This window comes from Artibeus jamaicensis, unplaced genomic scaffold, assembly GCF_021234435.1.
Source record: "Artibeus jamaicensis isolate MK-2021 breed Jamaican fruit bat unplaced genomic scaffold, CSHL_Jam_final contig_1016, whole genome shotgun sequence".
Classification (NCBI taxonomy): domain Eukaryota; kingdom Metazoa; phylum Chordata; class Mammalia; order Chiroptera; family Phyllostomidae; genus Artibeus; species Artibeus jamaicensis.
Window position 1 is genome coordinate 6,840,650 of NW_026521195.1, and position 19,992 is coordinate 6,860,641.

The window sequence follows — 19,992 nt, forward strand, 5'->3', positions numbered from 1 at the left end:
GTAAGAATAAACTGTTTCATGTACTCAACACCTACTTTTGCCTACCCCTATATATTCCTATATGTGTGCACATATATACCACATTTTCAATATCCATGTGTATAAAAATATTTATGTTTTCTTGATAATGACTTAGTGTTCTGTAAAGAGAGCTTTTAAAGGAAATAACCAAAACCCAATAAAAAAAATGGGCAGTAGGATGAGTCAGTTCACACACACACACATTCACAACACAGTAAGAACAGGAACAGCAAATAGAAGAAAAGATGCCATGTCTCATTATTAAAAGAAAACTAAAACAACGAGGCAACATTTTTCTTATATGATATCAGCAGATATTTAAAAGGATAATAATTATGCAGGAACATGCATTCACAGGAACTTTGTGCCCTGTTGGTGGGAGAGTAAATTGATACGGTATTTTGCATGGCCATTTGTTTTTTCAGATTTTAAAATGCGTGCCTTTAATCCATCAATTTCACTGCTAGTGATTTATTCCTCACTATATTGACATGTATGTAAACTGTGTAAGAAGGAATGTATATCATAACAAGGCTTGTATAGAAAAATACAAAATAACAACAGAGCAACACCAGAAAGCAGAGAGTGTGCAGCAGTAGTCGGAGGACTGGTTACGTTTATTCAACAGAACGAATGAGATGGGTGTGAATTGCTAGGGGAGCTCTCCGAAAGAAATTTAGAGCAAAGCAAGAAATAGCATAGCTTATGGGTTAAGTTTCCATGTGTTTTTTTTTAATATAAACTCAAATTTGCACATGTAAAGGTTTGGAAGGATATAGAAAAGTGTTGGTATTGGTGATCTCTCGGGTGTTGAAGTGTGGGGAAGGGTTTGGGCTAATTTTTTTATATGTTCCCCTTTGAACAGTTTGAATTTGGTTTATCATGGGCATGTGCAACTTTTTTTGTTTTATGTGCATTAATTATATTTTTCTTGGATTTTTCCAGATTTCTCTTGCACTTTGTTTTGTTTTGATGTTTGGAAACTCAATGTTATTAACTTCTTATTATGCTTCCTCTTTGGTGATTATTTGGGTAAGTGTTTTTTAAGTACATGGCTGTTTTTGAAATTAATGGTTTATCAGTTTCGTTATCACTGGCTTGGGATTCGTGAGGGGTTTTCTGTGAGGGGCGTCTCAGGGTTTTACTGTGTGCATCTACCCGAGACCCAGCATTCGAGTACTCACTTCCAGAACAGCGAGGAAGCACCAGAGGCTCACGTCAGAAAGCATAGCTCCTTGCCGCACTGTCTACGTTGTCCTGTCTCCTTCCTCATCATTTCTGCCACCTGATTTAGGTCCCAGGGTTAATTTTAGAGAAGTTTCTATGCTTGCTTCTTTTTCCTTTCGTCCTCTCCTCTTTTCAGTTTTTGTCCTATTCATGCTCCTTCTCTGATCCCCTTTCCTCCCTGGAGGCATCTCCCAGCAGTCTCTCCTCCTCATGCCCCTGGACTGGAGGCCTGAGGCCTTGGTTTTGGGGGTGTTCCCTCGTGTTTACTTGTGTGAGATATTCAGATAGTTTAAATCACGTGGTGATTCCGCTGCAGTTTGCTAAGTCACTGCTGGCTGAGGTGATTAGGAACCCGTGGCACGAATTAGAGCAAACCAGGAAAGGCCACCTAACTCCTTTGCTACTTCGCTGGGGTAACTTTCTAAACCGCACATTTTCCTGAATTTTAGGACTTCCCGAAGGAGCTATGCCTTTTTTTTTAAATCAGTGGGCTTCACCATTACAGTATTTTGTAATCCTGAGAAGAAAGAAATTATTCCTATACTTACTAGAAGCTGGTTTCTGGAAGACAAAAGCCCGTTGTACTGTCCTAATGGAAATGCATTCTGTTACCTGACTAGTCATTTAAGCTACACCAGTCACTTTGGCTTTCTGGATTTCTAAAGCCCATTAGTGAGTTTGGAACCTCCTATTTCCTTGTCTCATTTTACAAGTAGCATTTGTCTTAGACCTTATTTCTCAGAGATAGGCCTCTTTTCAGTCTGCAGCACCACCCTTTTCAGGTTGTGCCACACGAGTGTATTTCGTCACAGAAGGCGATTAGCACGTGGCAATGCTGTGTTTTCAGCAGTGACAAAAGAACTCACGAACTGAGTTGCTGGGTTTTGAGAAGAATGATAGTTTTTATAGTTGGTGGATTATGTTTGTAATTAGGAAATGTGGAAATTCAGTTCTCTATTTTACATGTGTACACGGGTGAGGTCTGCTGTTACTCAGGTTCAAGTGCCCAACCCTTGGGACTTGTGTAATCCAGGGAAGCCATTGACTGTGGAAGATGGCACATCAGTAAAAGCTAATCTAAGTACATTTTGCAGGAAGTTTGTCTTGGTTGAGTTGAGCACCTACAGTGTGTCAGGTTTCCTACTAAGTGCTTCACACTGAGGTGTGTCACAGGGATGAGGTATGCATATTTATGTATGTTTCACATAGTTTGTTATATAAATGTAAACAGTGCCAACAGTTACAGAAGATAGCGTGTTTTTGCATACATAACCATCAACAAATATTGGCCTATTTTTGTTGAGAGTTATCACTTTGAGACATTAATTTTAACACGTCTGTGTTTGCACATATTCAGAAGCTTCTGAAAAGATTTCATTTGGGTTCATGTATTTACATTTTGATCTCTGACTGTGTTTTGCCAAGTTTGAAGTAGACTTAGATACCAGTACGTATTATATTTCAGAATCTATTAGGTACTTGGAAAGACATGAGATTTGATAATGAAGTATTTAGTTGATCCATTAAAAACTTATTTGTACTTTATCCTAAGAGTTAATCATATTTAACTTAAAAAAAATCTTGTTACCATAAGATCTCTGTCTAAAACTCTGAATTTATTTTATACTTCTTAATTTTTAGATAAATCAGGGACACAAGAGTCACTCATAAAAATTAATATGTGATGCCGTTTTCAGCTAAACGAAGTCACTAACTCACCTAGTCCACTTTGGTTAAAATAGGGCTTATTCTCGAAGTTAGTGAGCTGGTGGCGACTCCGTGTGGAATGTCGACAGTGCGCTGAATTTTAGGTTCTTGTGAGTCTTACTGTTTAGAGGTACTTTACGGCACCTAAATTGTGAGTATTAACTGTGTGCTCTGTTATGTTCTCCGTGCAGGGTGTACTGGCAATGAAACCACATTTCCTGAAAATAAATGTATCTGAACTTAGTTTATGGGTAAGAATCAATTTATTTGAATGCCTACGATTTTGTTCTGTAAAATGTGGCATTGGTTTTATGTTTCACTTTTAAGGAACAGGCTAGGCCATGCAGGGGATCTAATAGTTTTATGACATATTAGAGCTCAATTTTAATGTAGCAAATCGTCCTTTTCACGAGGCAAGTTAAGATGAATATTTGACAGGTAAAAAATTTCAGTTTTATTTATTGTCCATGTTGTTGCTCAGGAGTTGCCCGTGTGTGAGAAGGTGTGGTAGACGGGACTCGAACCGCAGCTGCTGGGCAAGTCTTCTGTGCAGTGTGTGAACTTTTACAATAAGATAGTTTTGTTTTAGTGGTAGCTCCTTGATATTGGAGTAACATTATTTTAATTAAAGGTGCAGTGGTTTTTTTTTCCTTTTTTAAAGCATTTTCTCTTGCACGTGGAGATAGTTATTTGACATGGGACTGAAGCATTTGTTTCCTTCCCAGACTGTGTCTGTGACGTGGCTGCAGGAAGCACCTGTTTATTTTGTGTTGTTATAATTTTCTTTTGCAGGTTATCCAAGGATGTTGTTGGTTATTTGGAACTGTCATTCTCAAGTATTTGACATCTAAACTCTTTGGCATTGCAGATGATGTGAGTGCATTTTTGCTTAGACTTGAAAGAATCAAACAAGCTACAAATTACTTGCGATATTAAAATACCACTATTTAAGCCAAATTCCAAGATGAAGTCTATCTGTTTTTTTTTTTTATCTATGTTTCCATTTTACCTGCTTTTAGACTTTTTTCTCCCTTTCATTGGACAGATAGTTTTCTTACACTGTTTTAGGTGCTATTTGTCCTCCCTGTTGATTCCTTAAACTTACTGGCACACATTTTTTTCTCCAGCAGGAGTGTTGAAATTCTTCAGCATGTCCCTACCACCCCTCAGTCCCCGCCCTCACCCAGGTCCCCCTGGTCCTCGGTCCCCCCACCCCACCCCATCATCCTGATGCCATCTGAGATTCCAGTTATGGTTTGTTTTAGATGTAATTCTGCCCCACCCCTGGCCTGTCTCTGGTTCTTGCTTTTTTAGACAACAATGAATGAAAAGTTTGGCAAATGTCTCATTTGTTCAGTGAAAATAATCTGCATTCCTCACGTGGCTTTCTGTGGGGAGCAGATGACCGATGTGAGCGAGAGCACCTGGTGCCGCAGGACTCGGCCGGCGGTGCAGTGCATGCTTTCCCCAGGCCTGCGCAGTTGCTGCCTCTTGCAAAGAGTCTTCAGTCCCCTTTCCAGAAATCTGAATGAATCCTTTTCTTCACTTGGTCGCACTTGGTCCTTTTATGAGGGACAGAGGGGCCTTTGCCACCAGGCCCACCCATCCCGGTAGGCTCCAGCAGAGGAGGCACCAGGGTGAGCACGCCAAGCAGGGACAAGATGAGGACAAGAGACTTTGGCTTGTTGGTGATTCACCTTGGAAGCAGGGTGGTGCTGGTGCTTTTGTCTGTTAGCAGAAGAAGAGGGAACTGTGCAGCCAGAGGGTGCAGCGCCCTCTTGCTTACAGAAGCTCACTGTGGGGGGACAGCGAGCTCTCTAATGTAGTGAGAACTATTTTGGGGTACTGTTAAGATCAAAATGCATTACTATAATTTAGGGCATAATCTAATGGTACCTCATTTTATTCCTTACTAGGCTCATATTGGCAACTTATTAACATCAAAATTCTTCAGTTACAAGGATTTTGATACTTTATTGTATACTTGTGCAGCAGAGTTCGACTTCATGGAAAAGGAGGTAAGATATGATTTCCGGTTTTTTCCCTTAGGTTTTGGTTCATTCACTCTTCAGCAAGGGTGTTCCGTTGTTTCAGACTCTGTCCTCCGTGCTGTCACCTAAATTTGAAGGAGGAGACGAATCTGGCGGCTTAGAGGAAGCTCTTCCTGTTTCCGTTAGTGCTGCTCCCTGATCTGTATGGTCCTTCCTCACTTGAGTAATTTAGAGGCATGCATTCAGACCCCCGGGTTTTTAGACGAGTAAACACAGAGGCATTTCTAGTTGCCTCTCTGTAGGCGCAGCGTTAATTCAGTGAAGTGTAGGCTCTTACATCCCCGCTCAGTGTACAGGGCTCTGTCTGAATGGTCTCGTTGCTTTGAAATAAGGTTGAGTCCAAGTTTCTCATTCCAGCAGCATTTTCCTTCTAACACCACATTCAGATGTTTAGAAGGAAGCCGTGTTCAGAGTAGGTCAGTGGGTTGGGAGACAAGCCTGCGGTTCCACCTAGTGTTCTCCAGCTGGGACCCCCGTTCTTTGTGCCTTAGCTCCGGGTTTCTAGCGGCATTGCTGCCGGCAGGCGGGGTGAGCGCGGATCGAGATACAAGGGAAGGTACTTGGCTGTTTTAATGTTTTATAGAAAATGCGATGTCACAGTTCTCTGTGTGTTGCTTTGGTTCAACAACAGGATGTATGGGTCTTTTTACCCCACCTCTGTGGCCTCGTGCACTATGATATTTTATTATCTGTGAGACACTGTTCCTGTGCTATGTGTTAAACTGGCCAGCAGTCCTCTGTTGCCAGTCCATTTTCTCCCCCGACCCCTGCTGGGTCAGGCTGAGTCCCAGGTCCCAGAGCAGTGGACAGTAGTGCGCCACACTGCCAACCCTGCCTTGGCCAGACGTCTGAGCTGGGCACGCCCCGCAGTTGTGCTTGGCCCCTCGGCCTTCATCCCCTGCGTTCTGGTATGTGGGTTCGCCCCACACTGGCCGATGAAGGGTACAGATGGTGGTGTGGATCTGCTGGAAGACAGGAAGGAAGAGGATCTTGCAAGACATCAAAGTGCACATTAATAGGCGGTCAGGACGCCTTCAAGAAAGTGGTAGAGGAAGTAGAGGGTAAACACTGGCAGAGAATTAGGACCCAGAAGTCCTTTAACTTTAATGAAGACATACCTGCACTGCAGCCTGGGAGTGTGAGCCCGCAGCTGCAAGAGAGAAGAAACTGTCACTGGGTCATAGCATGACTTTGGTCACTGGGAAGAAAATGGCAGTGCTCTTCCCAGCCTGCCATTCGCCTGTCCATGGGGCCCTTCCCAGGGACAACCGGTCACAGTGCGTCCAGAGTGCTGCGCCCGCCCACGCGGTGGGGCAGGAACGGTTTACATGACCGCGTTCTGATCGGAAGGACACTGAAGATGTACATAGAGCGAGATGGTACCGTACAGAACGGTACGGTCTTCGTTACTCACACTAGAGTGTGAGAGCACAATGTTCACGACGGTTTCTGGTTGGGGAGATATGCATTCACGTTTTTTGTCATTTGCATCTCCTAACTTTTCTACAATAACGTACATTAATTGTCATATGCTGTGAAAAGAAAGGAAACTCAGTAAGGGAATCTTTCCCTTTTAGATAAGAGAATGGGCAGCAACAATATTGAAAGTACAGGGAACCAAGAGAGGGCCATTTTTATGGTTAAAAACTGACAGTGCTGGACAGGCCTGTGAGGACACACTTAACTGCGTTCGTGAGTTTGTACTTGAGAGGAAGAGCGCACACGAGCAGTGGGTCAAGGGCATCGTACGTCATGAGTGTTGTATTGGGGGTGGGGAGTCGGTTTGAAGCTTTGCATCACATTATACACCAAATTTCACTTCAGTTCACTTATGTGTTAAAAATAATAGAGCCTGAAAAGGAAATTTGAGAGACATTTCAGTGAGCGTTAACTTCATTTCTTTTTTTTTTTTTTAAGATTTTATTTATTTATCTTTAGAGGAGAAGGGAAGGAGAGAGGGAGAGAAATATCAGTGTATGGTTGCCTCTCATGAGTCCCCTGCTGGGAACTGGCCTGCAACCCAGGCATGTGCCCTGACTGGGAATTGAACCACGATCATGTGGTTTGCAGGCCCGCGCTCAATCCACTGAGCTACACCAGTCAGGGCATTTCTTAATAAGCACAATAACCAGTTCAGACCACATGTGAGAATGGTTCATAGGTTTGTGTGCATGTAACTTAAAACGCCTGTACATTAAATACTGCAAAAGTCAAAAAGCAGTTGACTGACTGGGATGATTCTTGCCATAAGTATAACAAATGAAGCTAGAGATGATTGTAATTTGTGTAGGAGTTTGTTTAAATCAATTAAAAAGTACCCACCACTCTCACCCCCCTCTTCCACCCACCAAAGACATGTCCCCACACCCTCACACGTACGCAGGACTAGCAGAAGGACACAGATAGACTGCCCAGTGGGGAGGAGATGCTGGCAGCTGATTAAAGTGTGAAGTTGTCTTTGTTTTTTCTGCATCTTCCAGTTTTTACATTGAGTGTATCTAACCCATTGAGTATGCTTAGGACAAAGTCAAGAGCAGCAGAGGAATATTGAAACAAAAGACCCGGTGACCGCAGCAGAGCACAACAGCACACACGCAGCCCCCTGTGAGCCGGGCCTCCTTTGCGTTTGTTCTGTGCGTGCACTCTCTCTGGTGTACCTTTGCATATTCAGCAAGTTCTGTAATTCTGTTTTATGTGAATACCTTTGTATATTAACTTTAGTCCTTTCTGATGGTTTCCTTCTGAGGGTTGCACTGAGCTTGGTCGTTTCCTGCCTCTCCCCTGCTTCTCAGCCTTTTCTCATTTGCTGTAATGCTGTGCTTGGTGAGATTACTTCCTGTATATTCTCCCCCCCTTACCCCACTGCTGAGTCCTGCTGTGTCTTCATCATGAGGACGTGTCGCTGTGCGCACTGTTCTGTCACCTCTCTTTCCACAAAGCCCCTCCTGCCTTATCCTGGATTCCCCGGGAAGGGCTTCTGGGAGCAAAAATCCTGAGTGTTTACATGTTCAAAGTATTTTATCAGTATTTTCTACGTGATGGCTGGTTGGCTAGATACACGTCTTCGATCAGTATCTTGTCTTGAGTTTCTTGAATAAGTGACTCCACTGTCTCTGGGTCAGAAGTATTTCTGTCAAAGTCTGGTGTTAACCAGATTGACATGCCCTTCTGATTTTCCTTGAGAAAGAAATATTTTAAAATACCTTTTAAGCTTTTGGGTTATAACATTAAAATTTTTTGAACATTTTGTTAAAGTTTGTTAAATGTTTCTAACACAATTATGATGCGTGACCTTTTTAAGATCAACACACCTGTATTTTACAACTTTTGTTACATTTGCTAGTTATTAGAAAATACCTTATTTTTTAAAATATTAAGATAGTTTCAGTTATGATTTTTGCTTAGATTGAGACATAATTTAAAATTTACAAAATAAATATATTTTAAAATAGTAAGTACTATGCAAATGTTTATAAAGGTAAGTAGTAAGAACATTTAAATTCTCTTAATAGTACTTCTAACTCATGAAGTATGCATTTTTGTGTAATAAATTACCAAAATTACTCATCTAATACAGAAAAATAAATGAGAGAAATTGGACTACTAAGAGGGAAAATCATAAAATGCTCAATATTTTGTAGAATTAAAATGTACCAGTATTTTAATACAGTCGAAACTAGATTTCTCTTTATAAACACATTGGGGAAAGTGTGTACTATTTGACTCAATAATATAGAATTGTGTTGTGAGGGAAAGCGGTGGTAAGCAAATCGACAGCAGTTGAGAACTTGCGGTTCCGATGGTTGAAGGCCCGACCTCCGATCACTTCGAGGGGCAGGATCGCAGCGTGCAGGGCTTTGCTGCATACGGTTTGGGTGCAGTGGGGTTTTGTTTTGATCTCTTCCTAAAGAGATCGCCAAAGTGTCCTTCTTCCTGCAAACACCGGTCACTGTGTGTGTGTTGAGGGGTTGTGGCTGAGACATTTGGCCCCCACAGGCTCTGCAGGGAAAGCTCAGGCTGTTCGGGGGTCAGGAGGGAGCCTGCTGCCCAGAGCGAGTAGTGAGTTGAGGTAGGAAAGTGGTTGCCAGAAGGCAAACAGTAATCTCTAGTCGAGTTTCACACTGACGTGTGTTCGGGGACTGTATCTGTTAGTGTTTGCAGCTCGACATTCTGGGGACATTTGTTTCTATGGGCGTGCACTTCCGTTTTTCTGATGGGAGCCTGTGGTCAGGTTGGACCCTCACTGGGGGAACCCTCGTGTTGCGATTCTCTTGGTTTATTGCCTAGGGAGAAGTTCTGCCTGTTCAGAGTGACACTCCTCTAATAAAGGTCTGCGTTTCAGACTCCCCTGAGGTACACGAAGACTTTGCTGCTTCCAGTGGTTCTCGTCGTGTTCATCTCGATCTTCAGAAAGGTATGCGTCTCACGTGACAGCTTTTCCCTGTGACAAAACGTTTTCTCTGTGTTTGAGGGGGTCAGAGCGCTGGGCTCCGGGTATACCCGACAACACTCTGTATGGATGCACGGAAACCTGGTCTGTATTTTCCTCCCGAGAGCCTTTGGCGAACATGTACGAGCCTTACAAATGCTCTGCTGTCTGCCAGCGTGACACAGCCGTGGGGAGGGAGGTGGCTCGTGTGCCGATGTGACAGTCCTGCGTTTGAGAGACAGGGTCAGAGAGGACCTGTGGGCCCAGATGCCTCTGCAAGTTATCACCAGTTTGCTTTTAACTTTCTGGTACTGTGCCTCTGAACTCTTTAATGTGGGCCTTTCTGAGTCCTGTGTGTGGCGTTCACTAACGCCTGGGTCCAATTAGTTACCAATCAAAACGGACAAGTAGGATGTTAACGTGTATTGTGAACTCACTAAAACGCTTAGACTGCCCGCCTGGCTTTGATCACAAAACCCAAAGCCCAGATGGGAACCCGGGCGGGGAAGTTGCCGTCTTTCCTGAAGAGCAGTTGTGATGGTCTCTTTTTCCTTTGAAGAACTGGTGAACTTAACTGTAGGTGGTTTAACAGAGTGAATTGAGATTAATCTGTAATAGAAACATAGATAATAGACCCTGAAAGTTTTCCGACTTGCAGCTCGGGATTTCTGTTTCCACACAGTGCTGTACACTTGGAGAATGTTCGCTGCTGTAAATGTTGTTCACATCACATATCTGTGCTTCCCCAAAGCATTCCACACGGGCTGCTTTAGTCGGTTACGCGACAGCCCTGTGAGGGGCACAGACACTATTATCCCTGTGCTGAGATGCAGAATGGGAAGATCGGGAGTGGTTGGCGGCTGCACAGCGCGGCCACTGACAAGCAGGGGGAGAGCAAGAGTCGGGCTGCACACTCTCCTCCCTCACAGACGGCGTGCAGCCTCCAGCTGTGGGGTCTCACAGCCCCTCATCCACCTGGGTTAGGGTTCACCAGTTTCTGCAGCGTGCCCGGCGCTCTGCTTCCTTTGCACTATGGCATGCTTCATGTGGGTCTGCACCCAGAAAGAAATAAAAAAATACTGCATGCTGGTGATCCAGGTGCATTAAAAGACAGCCGTCTGGGTGGCTAAGTGACGAAAACATTTAGATGGAATTAAAGAGGTAGGATGTCTGACTGAAGAAGAAAGATTCGAATGGAAAGAGGATCATTGTTTCCACACAGTTAAAAGCTTGCCACTTAGGAATGAGGTTATTTTCATTTTGGCTCCTAAGAACTAGGGCCAGTTGCTGGCAGTAGGGCCTTTGACCAAAGTCGATCTGGCCTGACCTGGAAGGTGTCACAGGTTCAGGCAGTGGCTGGGGACTTCTTTCAACAGCTGGACTCACACCTGTCAGCAGGTGGAGGACATCTTACTGGGGGGGTGGGGATGGGGGGAGTTTTTGGATCAGATGGCTTCCCGGGCACTGCTAACCAGGAGAACTCAGTAGCGCCCTGGGTGGTGGGAATCACCAAGTGTGAATTGGGAGCAAAGGTCAGGTTCGGAGACCCAGCGGTGCATCACCACCTTCCTGATGGTCATTTATTCCATCTGAGCCTGTCACTTACAAAGTCAGGACAGTAAATGCACCTGAACAGGGTTGTTGGGTGTTAGGTTTGCTCGAGTTCTGTTCATGTGTAAGATTATGTTGTTGTAATTACTGCTGCCTGAGCTGTCTCTTGTCTCCATACTTATATTTAAGTAAAAGTTTGGAAGTTTAGAAGACACTTTAATTGAAATTTTGCTTTTCCCAAAACAGCTTTCTAAAGTGTTTTTTAAAATCTGTTTGCAGATTATTAGTGACATGTGGGGTGTCTTAACTAAACAGCAGACACATATAAGGTAAGTGTGCAACACGTTGTTTTGTTACCCCCTCCATCTGTGATGAAGTAGACGTTCAGAGTGTGTTCAGTGCACAGTGACTCGCTGTCCACTCAGCCTTTGCTGATCAGTGTTTTCCACTGTCGTCATCCCTGTGTGTGTTGCTCTCATTTCCTCCCTGCGCCGAGCTCGGCACATCCCCTACTCACGCCACAGGCCCCAGGCAGCCGCGTCCACTGCAGCCCCGCGCACACCCCACCTGCCCCTGAAGGACGCGGTGCTGGGCCTCTGCCCCGCAGGGAGAGTGAAGGGCTCTAGTGGCGGATTCAGGACTCACAGACTGCCTGCTAGGGGACGTGCAGGGCCTGCAAAACCGGACCCACGCCTTGCTTTTCGTGCAAAGTAAATTCCAGATGGAGCACAGATTTAAATACAGGAAAAAAGGAAACCTCAAAATTCACCGAGATTATTTTTATAATCTTAGGGTTAGAGAGGCCTTGTTAAGTATAACAGAAAAACCTGTTAGCTAGAAGAAAAGATGACAAGGTTGACCAGATGCATAGTTTGGTTTGGTAAGACACTAAGTATTGGTCAAAGAAAAATACAAATTGGGGGAAATATTTGTATTCTATGACAGCAGGCTAATGACCATCACATAGAGTTTCTATTAATAAGAAAAATACTGAAAACCTGTTAGGAAAATGAGTGAAGGACATAAACAGCAGCTGAGTGTGAACTGAATTCTCCTCTCCTTTTCCCACTGCACTGCTGCCCCGCCAGCCACCTCTGTGCTCCTGGCCCAAACACAGCCCGGAGTTTCCTGCCTCCGTGGTTCCGCCGGGGTCGTGCCCCAGCCCAGGGCCGCGCCCCTTGCCCCACAGCCTGGCTGTTTGCACGGCCAACTCCTCCAGTCCTTGCCTGAATGTCCCCTCCTTCAGGAAGCCTCCCCCGACCATCATCTCTGAGTAGATCCCTGCCTCTTGGGGGTGTGGGCCTTCTGCATGGGAGCGTTTCCATTGGGCACCACGGAGTCCTCGTGTTACCTGGAGTGCACTTCCGTTAAAGTAGGGAGGTCGGTGTGTTCCCTTGTGCACAGGAAGGCACTGGAAGGATGAAACCTGTAACAAGGAAGAGTGTGGGATTGGAGGGTGGGGGAAAGGAAGTTTCAGTTCTGCTTCCAGGCTTTTGCCAGACTTCACAGGGTCTAGGGAATGTTCAGTATATGTGTCCGTGTCTTCTTTTATAACTTGAATACACACAGCCTTATTTATTGTTCGCTCACCTACAAACTTCTTCCAGTGAGCAGAGTAAATTGTTGCACGTGGCACAGAAACTGTCCTCGGTGTCATTTAGAGGCAGTGTGCTGCAGCCGTGCCCTTGTTTACATGTGGGGCCTCTGGGGGCCGAGGAAGAGGACCTGACTCTGGACGTAGTGCCGGACTGCCCCTGCACTGGGGCTGAAGCTGTTCTTGAAGAGCCGGGCAGGCGTGCACAGACTGTGGTGTTATTCCGAGTTACAGCCGTGATGTGCAGCTCGGGGAGGAAGGAGGAACTGTTCGCAGGAACAGAGCTCCCTTCAGCAGTCCATGACTCAGCTGTGGAAGCAACTGGAAACCACCACGGAGCTGAATGGGGCTTCACCGCAGGGAGGGCCAGAGCTTTCTCGACTGGAGACTGGCACTCTGACATTTCCTTTTGCCTGCGTGCCAGAGTCATGCACCATATAAAAAGGAAAGGGTACCGTGGGAAAGACAGTTTCATGACCTGATATGGGGTCCAGGACCCTCTTTGTTTGCCTGTCCTCCCCGTCGAGGTCTGTGTGGGGGCAGAGGGCTCCTCCCTCCATTCCTGCTGTGTGCCCAGTGCCGTTGGTGCACTGTGGGCCTGAGTTGGGGTGGGTTTGCACCCTGGGCTCCAGAAGGGTGCATCTTAGTGGGGAGAGTCAGATGATGGTGAAGGAAACCAGTGAAAATGTTGTTCTCTGAGAGGAAGCAAACCGGAAAGATGAAGTAGAAGGGATTGAGGAGGGGTGCTAATCCCAGGAGTCAGGGCACCTCTTGGAGGCTGGAAGGAGCGGCATCAATCAGCCTCGTGTGATGGGGCCTTGCTGCTCAGGAATGAGGTCGCACAGGAGATTCAGGGATGAGAAGTGGGGACTGGCGTGGGAAGATCGTGAGTGGCGTGGGAATCGGAGAGTCTGTGGGAGTTCCAGAAGAGCCCCTGGAGGGTCTCGGTATGGGGGTGCCTGCCTGGATTCCCATTTCCCATGGGCCACCCCGCTGTAATGTGAATCTGCAGAGCCCGGTGGAGAGTGGGGGTGCAGGGGAGGGCCTCTGAGCACGCATCCGCTTGGGAATTCAGACTGTCCAGCAGAGCGGAAGAAGGAATTTCGAGGCTGTTCGTGTGTTCCAGAGATGCTGCTGAAAAACTTCCCAGATGTGGCTTCCCATTCATGAGGGGGCTGGGGGCCCTCTGGGGGTACTGGGAAGGCCTCGGAGTTCCTCTTCCATCCCCGCCCTGCCGGGAGATCACCAGTGAAGTGGCTGACACGCCACAGCATGCAGCCAGATCTACAGGACATGCAGCATCATTGTGTTCTCCCCAATAAACTCTCAAAAAACTGTAGCCGTTTTGGTTTGTAGCTGTTATAGTTATTTTGCTTTACATACATGTGCCCTGAGGGAATCCTACACAAGTTGTAAGACCTTGTATTTGTAAGATAGAAGTGCAAGTAGTTGAAGTTACGTGCCTTCACAGTTATTTAATAGTACTTCTTTTTCCATTTCAGGAAACACCAGTTTGATCACGGAGAGGTAAGACTCAGTGTTAACTAACATGTACCTCATTTTAGTGTTTGTGTGTGTTTGGGCTTTTCTTTCTAGTTCTGGCCTCTGCGTTTGTTAGTGGCTGTCACTAATCATCTCCCCAATTGGCCAGCGTGTGCTTGTAGGAGGTCACAGACATATCCGCCCTCCAGCCTCTGTGACCGTCCTCGCAGCCCAGCAGGCTATCGCTGGAGCCCCCAGGGAGGCCTGGGGGTGTCCTTTGTGTGACCAGAGATACTTTCCTCCTGCTCCCCGGCCTGGGGATTCGGAGATACAAGCTACTCCCATCTCCTAGGGATTCGGCCTGGTGGGGTTTTTTGTTTTGTTTTGTTTTTTTCTTTTTTTTTTTAGTTGAAGCGTGATTGACATATCACATTATATTATATGTAGTTTCATGTATATACCACAGTGATTCAGACGTGTGCACTGCAAAATGATGAGCACAGTTAATCTAGTTATCATCTGTCACCATACTCAGTTACACAGGTTATTGTTCTTCCTTCTGATGAGACCTTCTGAGGTCTGCGCTCTCAGCAGAAGCGTGGTGACAGTAGTGGACAGTACTGTGCCATGTATTTTAGGTGGGTTCTGATGGCTGCCTCACGGTGGGACTCTGGGGTCTGGAAGAGAGGTCACTTGCAGTTCCCGAGTTCCCTCCGTGCTGGGTGGGTGCACCCAGGGGGTGCAGACATGGGGGCTCTTCAACTGCAGACGTGGTCCTGAGCAGGGCAGCAGACCCACTTGCCTTAGCAATTGTATAATCTTAGCCCTCTACTGAAATGGAGACGCTGGAAAGTGGATTTCAAGACTTGTTTATTTCCGAAATTAAAGTGTTGTTACTAAGAAAAAGTGCCCTTCTCTGCATATTCACCATTTTAATGATAGTCTTGAACTTCACAGACAGTGGGCGTCAGAGCGGTCTCCCTTCTCTTTCAGCTGGTCTATCATGCCTTGCAGCTGGTGGCGTACACGGTGCTGGGCGTCCTCATCATGAGGCTGAAGCTCTTTCTGACGCCGCACATGTGTGTGATGGCGTCTCTGATTTGCTCGAGGCAGGTGAGGCGGTGGCTACGTGGGCTTTGCGGCACTGTGAGCGGCCGCAGCCTCGTTACTGAGGGCCCAGAAACCGTGTTGGAGTCCCCAGAGTTCTTTAAATGGTTGCCACTGAAGTCCTTCCTGGGTCTGTGCTAATTATTCCTAAGCGATGGTTTTAAAAAGCCCACAAAAACTCCTGAGAGCTGATCATTTTCTATTCTTCTAACTTCTAAAATAGTCCTGCCAAACAACAAACCATCAGTGTCGTGAATTCGCAAATGATTACTGCAGATGTTGATAGAAAGCTGAGCCTAATTGTAGAAATAATTTTTTGTTTTGACATTCATCTTACAAAGAATTCTAACAATTGAGTTCAAGTTCTAAGTACTTTCAAATTATATGGTCTTTCAGTATTAAGCTTTAATTCTTTTTCATTGAGCATACGTGTGTATACAAATGTGTGCTCTGTTTCAAGGCTTTACTTGGAAACTGAGCTGAAGCCACATGGCTACTCGCTGCTGACTTTCCCCAGATACCTGCCTCCTGGCTCTGCAGTCACAGACTTATGGCTTCCACATGGTCACCTTTTCATCAGTCAAGGACACAAGGTGTCCTAATTCTGGCCTAATTCTGCTGTAGCAGAATTAGCATTAGTTACTAAGCATCTAAACCACTCTCTGGGGATGGGGATAGAGTGGTAGGTGCAAAAGTCCAAAACCAGAAGTTTCTGTATGTATGTCCTCAGGAAGTAAGACAAAGTGTTTTTATTGAGAGGGGACTATTTGCATATGGAAGGTTCCCAGGCAGCTTGTGATCAAGTTAGGCTGATGAAGGGTGAGGCTGCAGTGCCTGGCTCCTCCAGGCCCGGACAGGAAAGGAGCGTGGGTGGAAGCTTGTCCCTTCAAGCCCACCAGCAGTGTGATCGATGACCACAGGTGCCTGGGCTGGCCTGGTGGTGCAGGGGCCCACACCGAGAAGCACCCTGCACTCGCTTCCTGCTCTGTTGTTGCCGTTTTGATCTTTTTAACAATCTTTGAACGAGGGGCCCCACATTTTCATTTTGCAGTGAACCTGGCCTTGCCTGGCTCTGGGAATAGAGAGAGCAAGTTGAGAGAAGAACTCGACTTAAACATGATTTAAATCATGGCCCACTCGTGGAAGGCTGGTGGTGGAATCTTGTGGTTGGTAGGGTCATTGCTTCTGGAACTTTTCCCTAGGGTAATGAAGGCTTATCTGGGCCTCTAGCAGACACTGCGTCGTCCTCTGGGAAGAACTGCTGCTTATTGGATACATATTGCTTCCCACTAACAATCACCAATGTGTCTCCGACTTGGTTTCAGCTGTTTGGATGGCTCTTTTGCAAAGTGCATCCTGGTGCTGTTGTTTTTGCTCTGTTAGCAGCGATGTCAATACAAGGTTCAGCAAATCTGCAAACCCAGTGGAATATTGTAGGGGAATTCAGCAATTTTCCACAAGAAGAACTTATAGAGTGGATCAAATATAGTACTAAACCAGGTAAAAACAGTGTTATTTAGGAGCGTTTTTCTCAAGTCTTGCATACCACTGTTAAATCCTAAACCCGAGTAACTGCCAAAGTCTTACTCTTTCTAATCAATGCTGCTTCTAGAGAACCAAAAAGAGGGAGAAATGTCAGTCTTACTCAAGTGGTTTGCAAAGGAAATGCTATGCATAGCTTCTTCATAATTAATTTTGCTATTTTCCATAAATTCTAATTTTTTCAAAGTTTTACATGCCAGTTTAAAATAATTTTAATGCTTATTTTCCTAATGAATTTTTAGTCTTAGCCCTTCAAATGCCTTCTGAAGCAAACTCATGGAATCTTTATTCACATTTAAGAAGGGAGATGTTGTCATTTGAGTATCAAATGACTGATGTTAAATCATCTACAGAATTTTTTAGTGTCATAAAAATTTCTTAGTTTGATACTTTCCTAGAATCAGGAAAGATATCCAAGATGTTAAAAACACACACACAATCTCAGTGGTGAGATGAGACTGTCTTCCAAAGAAACCGCTCACCGGGGCTTGGGAGTTGCCTGCTACCTACTGTGCCAGCCCCGGACTTCCTCCTGGGTCTCGCTGAAAACTTGCTTCCTGCTTCGCAGACGCAGTGTTTGCGGGGGCCATGCCCACCATGGCGAGTGTGAAACTGTCCGCACTTCGGCCCGTTGTGAATCACCCACATTATGAAGATGCCGGTTTGAGGTTAGTACAGAGTTCTCACGTTGTTCAGCAGATGCCAAGAAGGGTTTAAAAAAGGAAATGGTGGTGAGCTGGGATTTGTGGAGCTGGGGGAGGAACACTGAGAAAATGCCAAGTCAGGTCCAAAAGTGCTACAGCTTCGGGGTGGGGGGTGCGACACACAGCTACCGCCTTTGGGTCATCTGGTCTACCAGGCAGCCGAAGGCGTCCCAGCAGGTCAGTCTTCAGCAGGTCGGCAAGGCCTCAAAGCGAGAGGCTTCTCAGTCATCGTCAGGTTCCCCTAAAGGTTCATTAGCCTGTCATTTCTATTAAGGTTTTCTCATGGGCCATTTTCCATGAATTCTCAGGAGTCAGTTGAAATGCAGTCCCATTCAAAGAGGGTTTTATTCTGGTTTTCACCAGTATAACCTGTTAGAATGATGGGCTTGTTTTTGGTTTTTTTGGTTTTGGTCTTTTTTGTTTTTTACTATTTTTTCATGAACACATAAAGTATATTCTCTTTGAAATAGATTTCATTTTTGTGCAGTTTGTAAGGTAGATCAGATTATTAATTTCCTGAAAAGGTAAATCCTATTAATATGTTCTTTTGACTAACAGCGGGACATAACTATTTATAAGTAAAAAGTTTTTCAGTAAAAGAATTCTGGAAAGGTAATTTCCAGAGCAATTATTTTGAGTGAATTTAGCTTTTAAAAAGCCCAGAATAAAGTGGTGCACCATCGAATGCTGGTTGTTCTTGGTGTGAAAGTTGGGGCCCTTGTGGCTTTTAAGACGTCCGTGGTCCTGTTTGTGCAGCTCTTTCCCGTCCACACACAGGGAACCCGGCTCTTATCTGTGACAGAGTGGTCGATAAAGAATTTAGAACAAAAGCAAGCAGACAGTCAGGAAGCCTAAGTGTGGCAGCCCCTCCTCCCGGGACTTGGGGTCCACTTCTGCCCTTTCCCGCGGCCTCCCTCCCTGGTGCCTGGAGGACTCCCCTGAAGTGTGTCCCAGCCATGGAAGTTTTTCAACGTTGTCTGTCTCCTGGCCCCATTCAGAGCTGCCACCGAACTGGATGGTTGCAGCCTCTTAACCTCGATGGCCTTCTCCCCAATTATTTCCCTTTGAAGAGCCAGAACGAAAATCGTGTACTCAATGTACAGCCGGAAGGCAGCTGAGGAAGTGAAGCGGGAGCTGGTGAAGTTGCAGGTGAACTACTACATCCTGGAGGAGTCCTGGTGCGTGCGCAGGTCCAAGTGAGTAGTCTCCTGGCTTGGGGGCTCGCGGTTGGCCGGGGAGGTGGGGGCGCGGAGCTACTCCATCGGCTCCGCTGTGAGGCTGTACGCGCCAGGCATAGACCGCGTTTAGCAAAGCACGGTGGGAACAAACTTGAAGGTGATTATTCAACTTGGAGTTTTCTTTTGTAGTCATTATAAATATCTCTTTATAATGATTTGCATGTGTACACTTTTCTTAAAGGTATTATATAGGCACCAACAGGTAGTTTCCTGAATTAATCCCATTCACCTGTTTTTTAAATCTATTACATTCAAGTTCAGTGTACTTTCTTTCAAAAGCCGTGTATGTGGAGTCTGAGACTAAACAGTGGAGAGTCTCGTGGCAGCAGCGTAAGTGGGGCGCTGAGGGCCTGGCCTCCTTCGCCCCCAGCCCTGCGCCATGTCCCCTGGCGCATCCCCTGGTGGACAGACGCAGCTGGACTGCAGCCTCTCTCTTGCTGTTTCACCTCTTACTTGGGTGGGGAGAAATTTTTCGCAGACCTGTGTGCTCTTGGGTTTAGTTTTAAAAACGTCTCTTTTCACAGAGGCGTTCAGTAGGCAGAGAGGAGCAGCCAGAGTTAGCGAGCGTTTCAAAGCCAGCGCGAGTCCCTCAGTTGACTGCTGTGGTGCACTGGGTGACAAGGTGACACCTACTCCAGGGGACACAGACGCACACAGTTTCACCAGAAGTCAAGGGTGTTTTATGGAGTGCTGTTATTTTATTACTTCTCACTCCTCATTAAAAAGAAGCCTTCAGGAGGTTGCCGTATCTGTTCTTAATCATACTTACTCACCACACATTTCAGTCTTACACAACGGTGCTAAGACAGAATAATTAAATGTTCACTCGGGAGTAAAAATAGTTCTGCGATAGTTTGTCTGCCAGCATTGCCCACGAGGAAACTGAGACATTTGTGGATTGTTGAGTGGTTTTCTGTGAATGTCGCAAGTGACTTGAACTGAACCAGGATCTATAGAAAATATTATTGCTCTTAGAGTCACAGTTCAGAAAATGCCCTAAGTCCTTCTGAACGTAAGAACGTACACGAAATCCATACGTTCACCTTCAGTTAACTTGGTCATGGGAACTTAGGACACAACAGCCGCAAGCTTCTCCCATGGTAATTTTCTGAGGACGTTGAGCAGCGGGCTGACGCCTGCCGTCAGAAGCGCTCGATTCCCACGCACTGGGCACTGCCTGGCCGCCTGCCTGGCCCTCTCTGCACTGCGGCTCTGCCAGCCAGAGATACCTGTCAGTTGCTGGAGCAAAAATGTCGTGTTTCATGACCTTTCCCCCAAGCTAATGACGAGCCTTTGTTCAAGATTCTTCACTTTTCCCCTGGACCCTTGCATAGTGTTC

The 19,992-nt window shown here is 45.8% G+C and overlaps 1 protein-coding gene across 1 annotated transcript in view; it reads left to right on the forward strand.

Annotated features, from left to right (window-relative positions):
* DPY19L1 (dpy-19 like C-mannosyltransferase 1) overlaps positions 1 to 19,992 on the forward strand; it is a 69,075-nt gene that overhangs the window by 43,037 nt on the left and 6,046 nt on the right. The window contains exons 11-21 of the mRNA XM_053661689.1: positions 967 to 1,053; positions 3,147 to 3,206; positions 3,748 to 3,828; positions 4,872 to 4,973; positions 9,349 to 9,420; positions 11,266 to 11,315; positions 14,083 to 14,107; positions 15,056 to 15,175; positions 16,495 to 16,669; positions 17,280 to 17,379; positions 18,486 to 18,611. Of these exons, the coding sequence (XP_053517664.1) occupies positions 967 to 1,053; positions 3,147 to 3,206; positions 3,748 to 3,828; positions 4,872 to 4,973; positions 9,349 to 9,420; positions 11,266 to 11,315; positions 14,083 to 14,107; positions 15,056 to 15,175; positions 16,495 to 16,669; positions 17,280 to 17,379; positions 18,486 to 18,611 (998 nt within the window). The remainder of the gene's footprint in view (positions 1 to 966; positions 1,054 to 3,146; positions 3,207 to 3,747; positions 3,829 to 4,871; positions 4,974 to 9,348; positions 9,421 to 11,265; positions 11,316 to 14,082; positions 14,108 to 15,055; positions 15,176 to 16,494; positions 16,670 to 17,279; positions 17,380 to 18,485; positions 18,612 to 19,992) is intronic.